Genomic DNA, 9,734 nt, shown 5'->3' with positions numbered 1-9,734 from the left:
CCGGTCAGGGGCATGTACATTGGTTACGGGCACATCCCCGGTAGGGGGTGTGCAAGAGGCAGCTGGTCGATATTTCTGTCATAGACGTTTCTAGCTCTCTAGCTCTCTCCCTTCCTCTCTGTAAAAATCAATAAAATCCAAAAAAAAATGTGGCTCTCCAAAGAAATGTCAATCATTGTGCTGCTGATATTTGGCTCTGTTGACTAATGAGTTTGCCGACCACTGGTATATGACATCAATCTAAGAATCCATAGCCACCCACACATGCCAGACATATCGATAAATGCCCTGCACCGGACAGCTCCCGGGCGATGCCCGAGGAGCACCTTCTGAGCTCTATGCTCACTCCACACGTGCAGCCCAGCAGCGAGGCACTTACCAGATTGCACACGGGGTGTGTCTTCCCAAACTTGGTTTCACAGAGCTCTCCCAGCGCCTGGAAATCAGAGCAGAGAGCCGGTTAAATGTATTTCACCAGGCCGCCAAGTGAACACCGAAGACTAGCTGTAACTGCCGCTATAAATGCGCATGTCTCCCTCCCACTCTAACAGCTTCGCTGCTCCCCTGACTCAGCAATACATCACCCTGTAAAACACTTAACATAAAACAGAAATATAAAACGAAGCTAAAAGTCACTCAAACTTTACACCAAGGGGTAACCTCTATTGATATTTTAGTTAACAGCTTTCCAGACATATTTTTGTGCCTATACATATTGAGATGTGTATATATTTTTAAAATAACTATTTTTCCATGTCAAAAAGATATGCTTCGTAAACTGTAGATGGGCAATCTTGCCAGTGTTAAACAGAACTATAAAGAATTATAATTTAATAAGCAATCAAATCCAGAACATATTTAAAAGTATTCCTTGGTTTCATGATCTCTGGCATTTCTGAGAACGCCAACATTTTCCTTTTGAGTGTCCATCGTTCTCATATTAGAGAACCAGGGAGTGTTGTTGTAGGGACAAGCCACCATAAGACAATTAAGTGCCACGTGCACAGCGGGCTGCCTTCTCTCTGCAAGGTGGACAGGTGCACGGACGTCTCTCTGAGAAGCTCAGGCTCAGAGTGCCACTGAGAAGGGAGTATTCTTGCTGCTCAGTTCAGGGTTCCCCGACTGCTGCATGGTGGGATCTCCTGGGAAGTGTCAGGAACCCCAATGCCAGGCCACAGCCTCACCACGCACGAGATGAATTCTATTACAGTGCCCGGGAGGCGGGCACCAGCATTTTGTAAAGGCCCCCAGGTGAGTCCAAGGTGTGGCAAATCTGGGATCCACTGACCTAGACAAAAATCCACTTCTGATTTTGGCTCCAGACTCCCTCTGCCTGCCTCTCACCATCGTCCTTTCTCGAAATGCACACTCATTGCTGTACAAGCACCGATAATGGTACAAAATAAACTGCCTGTCCATCATAGCGAAGGCCTCTGTCTTCTGTTGATATCTGACACTAAAAGCTCCTTACTGAACCAAACCACCGCGGGAAAGCCAGCGATTCCAGGAAGGAGTATTTACAGAGGATGGTGGTAAGTCATGTGCACCGAAATACTTCACCACTGAGCACAAACGTCAGCTTCGTCCGCTGCCTGTATCTGCCACACACAGAGCAGAGCATACGGATTAATGACTTTTGTCCGGAGCCTGAAGAGCATGTGCAATGAAGAGCCGTGTGCAAATCCACTCACAGTGATCTTTAAGAGTTGTGGCTTCCCTGCAGGGTCTTGAACGTGGCCTGTTAGCTCGGTTTGGGGTTTTGAGGAGGTAAGTGTACCTCTGTGCACGCCTCTGCGCTAGCATTTATCATGGGCACCTTGCTGACCGTGCTGCTGTGTTCTGGTGTTTGCAGCAGACTGCGAGCTCCCCGTCTAGTGGGCTCCTGCGCCCAGACCTGGCTCAGACCGGGTCTCCAGTAACTAATGAGCTAGCTGTACAATGATTAAATGGAACAAATGCGGTAAAAAATATCTATTTAACCAAGGCCTCAACTTATGGAAGGCTGTATTTACATATAAAGTTAACAAATTATTTTGATATTTCCCTTCCTATTTCTAGAATAAAAAATATTAAGTAGTACTTCAAAGTTCTTTTCTCCCAAAATTTCAAAGAGGTAAATTCAGAGAAGAAAAGAGTCTGTTATTTTGTTTCTGGTTCCAATATTTTTATCACAGTCCGGGTCCTCCATGAGGATCTAGCCAAAATGTTCGTCTACGATTTCTGCTGAGCTAAGTGCCTGCCAGGGCTCAGCAGATCTGTGTTTTCCGTGTTCAAGGAAAGCTTGAAGAGTCAGCCCCAGGAAATGGGAGGTGAACAAGAGATTGACTCTCAGGCCTTCTGTACAAAGTCACCACACAAATGATACAGCTGTATACTTTTCTTAATATTGCCTAACCTTTTATTTGCGTTTGTAATTTTTTTAAACAAAATTTAATCCCAAGTAGTATGGTATGCTCACTGCTGGGAAAATCAGAAGGATCCCACCAATAGTGATCATGCTCATAAGCTATCCAATGAGCGGGGGAGTGTTTTAATGACTGCATCACTGACTGGCTAGGCCTCGATGGGTAGGATGGGTCTAACTGTCTTCGCTGACGCATCCCATGCACGCCACACACTCTGCATGGCTGCACAATGATTTCATGCTTTAAATTTGAGAACAAGGTTGCCCGCGGACCTGAGAGAAAAGTGCGTGTTAACATAACCTGGAAGGAAACAGCTACTGGATGGGTTATAAGAAGAAGCTTTACCATGAGGGGGTATTTAAAGTAGTCACTTTCAAGGGAGCACTCTTTGGCAGCAAGCGCCAGGCCTTGTAAAATGGGGATAAAGATCTGTAAGAAAACAAAACAAAACCAAATCAGAAATATAAACATAAGAATTAAGGCCAGGAGGCATGGTAAATAAAGATCTTAATGCACAGGCGTCTCCCGCCTCCCCAGGAAAAGCTGTTTGCACATAAGGGAATCCAGACCCAGCCAGGGTGCTGCTGTCCTTCACGCCCAGCCACAAAGTAATGCAGCCGAATTCTCCAGAAACACCAGGACACAGAGAACCCTAACAGCCTGGCAGGACTCCCAGGGATTCCACAGAAACTCAGGAATCTGGAGCCTGATAGAGACCTTCCAGGGGTCCCTGCTTTAATCAGCTCAGTTCTACACAGCTCAGAACACTCGCTTCTGATCATCAGGCACCCATAATCTGTAAAGAAACTGGACTGCATGTTCCACTACCATCTCACCTCTGCCAATGGTATTAAGAAATTCTCTGTTTCCACCCTCTCACCTCCATCTAATTCCTTTCATCTATTCCCTGTATTTTGAAGAGAATAAGAAAAACAGACCAATAATGGATATTATTATTACACAAGAGGCCCAGTGCACGCAATTCATGCAAGGGTAGGGTTCCTAGGCCTGACTGATCAGGGCCTTCCGGCTGCTGGCTGGGGCTTTCCTACATTCCGTGCCGTCACTGATGGTCAGTGCACATCATAGTGATCGGTCCAACTCCGGGTTGGTCAAACTCCAGAGGGGACAATTTGCATATTAGCCTTTTGTTATATAGGATTAACCTTAACTATGTAGAACAAAGAGATAGCTGGCAAACGTTAAAATTGAAAAAGAAAACTTTATCAGAATGCCTTCCCTCCACATACACAACAGCCTGAGGTCAGAGCTTTCACAAGTTTACCACCAATGCCAGGCACACAAACACTGCCAGATGAGCACAGCACAAATGACCGAATGTCACAACGCACTCACCGATCAACACATCTGGGGATTTGGTAGGGATTCAAGACTTCTAATTCCATTAAAGTAGAACAAGTTGTAATCAACGGCTAACAATCTGAATGCCAACACGCTGAAGAAAGAGTGTTCTATGAAGCCACTGGGAGACTGAAAATTCCCTTTCCTGCTAACCTCCTTCACTGTACTGAGCACCTGCATCGCTTAAGAGGCACAGTGTCACAGAAAGGTGCCCTGCACTGCCCAGGCCTGAGCATTCTGAGGTATCAACACAGCTCTGGAGGAAATAAATCTAGCTTTGCAAATAAGCAATCAGGGTAGAAGTAATGTGCTTGCGTAAGAGCTAAAAATGGAGAGGAGGTGCTTAGATGGGGAACATCAAAACTGCAAGCAAGAAAACAAGCAAACAGGAGTTCCAGAATCACCAAAATTAAATTTCTTAACTGGTCATCTAAAGTAATTTCTGAGCACCGTTTTCAGGAATGCTATAAAGTGAAACATCATTCCTCTTTCTAATAGAGCTTTCTTCTTTTGTAAGTAGAGTTATAATAGACAATATTGCTAAGCATATTTTCAAATAGGCAAATGTTATACTATAATATCTGTGTGACTTACACATTGTAATAATTCTCTTCTATTCATATAAATAGCTCCCAGCAGTGATTAAAAAAAAAAATGCTACAGGCGTTCCTCTCCAAGCTTAAATTCTAACAACTATTTATTTCTGATATCTTTTTTTTATCTGTGAATATCACAAATATTTACATTTCAGTCAAAAGACTTAATAATTTAAAGAAGACAGGAAGGTAACTGTTTTTCAGTTCAGCAACTCCGTTTTACTCATTCTTCCCAGAAAGACACGTGGTGCTACCGAAGGAGAGACAAGCCTTGTTTAGGACCAAGTGGCAGAAAATGCACCAGAATCCTGTGATTAAAAATAAGCAGGCCAGCACTGGTTGCACACATTGTGAATATACTAGATGCCACTGGACACTTTAATATATATATATTTTATTGATTTTGTACAGAGAGGAAGGGAGAGAGATAGAGAGTTAGAAACATCGATGAGAGAGAGTCATTATCAGCTGCCTCCTGCACACCCCCCATCGGGGATGTGCCCGCAACCAAGGTACATGCCTTTGATCGGAATTGAACCCAGGTCCCTTCAGTCCCCAAGCCGAAGCTCTATCCATTGAGCCAATGGACTGAGCTTTAAAATGGGTACATTTGCTGTGTGAATAGCACCTCAGTTGTACAAAAACAAAGAGGTCATTTCCTAGCCTCTGAGCAATAAAACAGGCACAACATACTCCTCCCAGCTGATCAAATGATGTATTTTTTAATACAAATATTCTAGTCAATGCACGTTACACATATAACACAACGTATCCCAAACCTCTCAAGACAGTTACTTATTTTCATCAGTGTTCACTCATCCTTCAGAGATGCCTTAACTATCCCCCTTTGTCAACGAGACCAACAGACAAGAGAAGCAGCAGATAGATCCAGAGAGTATACAACACCAATTGGGAGTTTCACTCCTGAATTTTAAAGAAACAATTTCTGAGAATTCAAAGACATTAAAATGAATAGCTATAGCCTGGCTGGTGTGCTAAGTAGTTGGGAGTTAACCTATGAACCAGGAGGTCATGGTTTGATTCCCAGTCAATGCACATGCTCAGCTTGTGGGCTCTGTCCCCAGTGTGGGGCAGACAGGAGGCAATTATTCTCTCTTATAATTATAACTGATGTTTCTAACTCTCTCTCCCTCTTCCTTCCTTTCTGAAATCAATAAAAAATATATTGTAAAAATTAATAGCTATAAGTAATCCTCTTATATAATAAAAGGCTAATATGCAAATTGTCCCCTCGACCGGGAGTTCGACTAGGGGATGGGGACAGTCAGCCAACCACCCATAGCCCCTTCCCTCAACCAACTCCACCCCCGATCAGCGCCCTCTCCACGCCGCCCCCCCGCCCCCAATCAGAGCAGGCCGGCCAGACACACCTATGCACTAATTCATGCACCAGGCTTCTAGTATCTATATATATAAAACCCTTTGCAAATAAACTGAATGGCGGAACAACCAAACAACTGAACAACCAGTCGCTGTGACGTGCGCTGTCCACTAGGGGGTGTGCACGGACCATGGCAGGCATTGGCCCTAAGGGGCTGGTGGAGCAGGTGAGTGGGGGGCACCAGACCAAGGCAGAGTGCAGGTCGCTGTCATTGGGGCAAGCCTCTGATGGTTACTGCAAATTCTTTGCTCCCTCGCACCTCAGTCATGTCCAGTGCTCACACCTGCTGCAGGAGCCGGCTCCACTGCATCCACTGCCAGTGCTGGAGACGCTGCTCCCACCTGCTGCCGGAGCCCAGCGCCGGCCCTGATCACCCCTTAGAGCACATGTGTCAAACACAAGGCCCGCGGGCCAAATCCGTCCCGCCAGGCCTTGCAATGTGGCCCACACCGCGCTGTCATCACTGCACTCCGCTGTGTTTCCATCACAATGACAGTTTATGACTGTTCAGTAAACCATTCGGCCTGCGATTTAGGCTGGATTTTAGATTTTGGCCCCTTCTCTGATTGAGTTCGACACCCCTACCTTAGAGCTTCTTCCCCTGCTCCTGAGGGGCAATCAAGGCAGCAGCCACCCTCACACCCACTGATAACATTGGCTCTGCTCGCACCCGCTGCTGCTGCCAGCCCCAATCGCTCCACGCTGTCAGTGGGTGCAAGCAGGGGCGGTGCAGGAGGGCCAGGCCATGGCAAACAGAGTTTCAATACGTCTGCATTTAAAAATCAGCTTCATCATAGAAATGCCTAACCTAAAAGTTTCGGTAGCAAATTCCCGAAACCTTACCTGCTTGAACACTTCTTCATCCTGGTGAGTGGTTCTCACCAGCTCTTGAATGAAGCCGTATGGGAGGTTCCTACACAGCATGTACGGCACCAGGAGGGACGGCTGCTGCATGGACCTGTGGACCAGGAGAGTCAGTAACTGCAATGAACAACCAACTACTACAGAACACAGAATACAGAACACACGAAAGGCCCTATCGGCAGCCACTGCCAGCCAAATGTCAAACTTGAAATCTCCCAAATGTTTTATATAGCAGTTGAGGTAAGAGATCACCCTTCCTCTCTCTATATATAAAAGCGTAATACACAAATTGATTGAATGACCAAACAGCAGAACGACCATCAGGATGACCACACTATGACACCCACTGACTCCAGGCCAGCCAAGGCGAGTACAATGCAATTGGTCGAGTGGCCCCACCATCGCCCCACAATTGCCCTACAGAGGGAGACCCAGGCTACCCTCTGTGGGGCGATCTATGAGGGAGCTCCACAATCGATCGCTCCAAAGAGGGAGGCCCAGGCCAACTGGCCAGCAGTACTGCAGTGGGTGGGTGGGGCCTCCCTCTGCTGGGTGATAGATTGCCCACAAAAGGAGGTCCAGGCCAGCCAAGCAATTTACACCCCACACCTGTAGCCCGCAGAGGGAGGTGACTGGTGGCAGGGGAGGGGCAGTGGTGCACAGATGGCAAGCAGTGGTAGTGGCGGGGGCAGGGCCAGCTTCCAGTGGGAGGGGGCGGGGAGGGAAACCCTGATAGGCCCTGATCGCTGGCCAGGCTGGGACCCTACCCAAGGGGTCCCGGATTGCAAGAGGGCACAGGATGGGCTGAGGGGCATCCCCCACCCCCATGCACGAATGCCATGCACTGAGCCTGTAGTCATAAATAAATTCCTTTCTATTTAAAAACTGAGCGATTAGCCCTGATGTGGCTCAGCAGTTGAGCATAGACCCATGAATCAGGAGGTCACAGTTCGATTCCCAGTCAGGGCACATGCTCGAGTTGCAGGCTCAATCCCCCAAAGAGGGGCCTGCAGGAGGCAGTCAATCAACAATTCTCTCTCATCACTGATGTTTCTATCTCTCTCTCTCTCCCTGCTCTCTGAAATCAATAAAAAATGTATTTTAAAAATTCACCTCTCTTACTTATTGGTTTTATGCTTTATCCAATTAAATGAGCAGTGGCTAGACTGCCCTGCTAACATCACACACCTCCCGGCTTCTCCTACCTGGGCTGGGTGAGGGAGCCCTGCAGCACTAACGCAGTGTGCGATATGCACTGGGAGCGGATGTTGCTCAGGAGCTGGCTGACCGCTGGCTGGCTGCACATCTGGAAAGAAAAGACAAACAAAATAACCCCGGGCTGGTGAAAACTGACAATATTCAGAAGAGACGGAACTCAGAAAATGGCATGTCTGCTCTTCCTTTATTCCTACTGAACGAGCCAGAGCAACGGTCTCACCCAGCGCTGCTCCTGCTGAAACCCACAGTGAGCAGAGAGAGGTGGAGGCGTGAGGCGCCACTCAGGAATCTCAGCCACGTGCCCCCGGGCTCTGCTGTTGCTAAGGTTAAGAGCAACAAGCCCCAGAGGCCCTGCAGAAATATGAAACTAACAGGTGGACAGCCAGGTTCGTTTCTAAGGGAAAACTAGAACTAGAAAATGAAGAAGGAATAAAATGAAATAATAATGAAGTCAGCACAAAAGAGGAGAAAAAGTGCAGCTTCCTACGTTTAAATGCAGCTTTGCAACTTTTTATGTAAGTGGTTCTGGACAATTACTTAATCTCACCAAGGTCAATTTGCTTATTCATACAACATTAAAAGGAGTGCCCATCTTACACTGGATTACACCAGGCTAACTGATCAACTGGGAATCTGAACTCATGCAGGCCCAGCACGGAGCCTGCCAGTCTACGGGCTCCATACATGTTGTTTATGATGATGATGATTATGAGACTATCAGGAATTACTAAGGCCATGTAAGCTGTTGGCAGCAATGGCCCTTGGCCCTGACACTTCTTCCCTCCCCCAGGAGGTGAGTTCTATGTGGGCAGGGGTCTTCGTCTCTTCTGCTCATACCCCAAGCCCCTGGTATAGTGCTGGCACGTAGTACCTGCCCAATAACCACTTTGTGAACAAGTAAATGAATGCTAAGTAGGGGGTGGAAATTATTACATATCCAGCAAATGACCAGGCTTTTGTGGGCTCTTTTCGATGAATCTGTTTCTTATTACCTTTGGTGCTTTTTTTTCCTCAATTCCAACTCGGTCAAAACACTCGATGAGGTAGTTCAGCATATCTGTCTCTTTGCAGGTCTCGATGGCGAAATGGTCACTGTAGGAATCCCAAGAACTCGCCCCACCACAGGCTCCGAAGCTTTGGAGAAGAGAAGAGAGAATGACGGTTCGTACCTCTTCTCTGTGTCTTGTGGTAGACAGTCTGCACTTCTGTAGCACAAAGCCTGCTGGGACCCCTGCCGGGGCCAGACCGCGGCCCCATGCAGCCACAGCAGGAGCTGACTGCCCAGCCCCCCGCTCCAAGGCCAACTGCAGTCATTTCTAGGGAACCCTTTGTTTTGACTCGGAAGTCTGACCAGAAAGCCAGCATCTACTCTTGCTGGGAACGGCAGCTTACCAAACCAGGAGGCCTGAGGACGGCGAGGCGTTTTAGGGAGGCCACACGCACCTAAGCCAAGCGGGCAGCATCGCTGGGGCAGATGTGGGGTTAGGGCACGCTAAGCTCTCACCGTCAGGATTACAAACACCGCTCCTCCTCCTCCTAACTCGCGGCATGGATCTCAGCGCCCTCATCTAGCATGTGGCAATGGAGCCAGAGCGTAGGAAAACTGTCCAGTTAGGAGACATGAAAATGTTTGCTATCAACCCACATTTTCCAAAGCTGCCAGTGGAAAAGGCAAAGCAGCACAGTAAGAACAAACCAAACCTTTGCTCGAGGAGATTCCCAACGTGGGGGTCTCTTCCCAGCCCTACAGCTTACCTGTTACCTGAACCCAAACCCCATCTTATGTGCAGCGCGGGTTACGTAAAATCACGTGAGGTGCTTTGTAGACCAAAGCGGGACACTGCGTGAGGCACTGTTATCGGTGTCACTGTTCTCTGGGGCCAAAGC

The 9,734-nt window shown here is 47.5% G+C and overlaps 1 protein-coding gene across 5 annotated transcripts in view; it reads right to left on the bottom strand.

The window, feature by feature from the left end:
• UBE4B (ubiquitination factor E4B) overlaps window positions 1-9,734 on the bottom strand; it is an 83,577-nt gene that overhangs the window by 26,108 nt on the left and 47,735 nt on the right. For all 5 annotated transcript variants that reach the window (XM_036460854.2, XM_036460850.2, XM_036460851.2 and 2 more), the window contains 5 exons: window positions 8,840-8,981; window positions 7,835-7,935; window positions 6,609-6,723; window positions 2,751-2,834; window positions 380-436 (listed from right to left, as the gene is read on the bottom strand). In XM_036460854.2, the coding sequence (XP_036316747.1) occupies window positions 380-436; window positions 2,751-2,834; window positions 6,609-6,723; window positions 7,835-7,935; window positions 8,840-8,981 (499 nt within the window). The remainder of the gene's footprint in view (window positions 1-379; window positions 437-2,750; window positions 2,835-6,608; window positions 6,724-7,834; window positions 7,936-8,839; window positions 8,982-9,734) is intronic.

Source organism: Pipistrellus kuhlii, unplaced genomic scaffold (assembly GCF_014108245.1).
Source record: "Pipistrellus kuhlii isolate mPipKuh1 unplaced genomic scaffold, mPipKuh1.p scaffold_m20_p_34, whole genome shotgun sequence".
In the NCBI taxonomy this organism is placed as follows: domain Eukaryota; kingdom Metazoa; phylum Chordata; class Mammalia; order Chiroptera; family Vespertilionidae; genus Pipistrellus; species Pipistrellus kuhlii.
The sequence above is the reverse complement of the archived record's forward strand: the minus strand, read 5'-3'. Positions and strand labels throughout refer to the sequence as shown.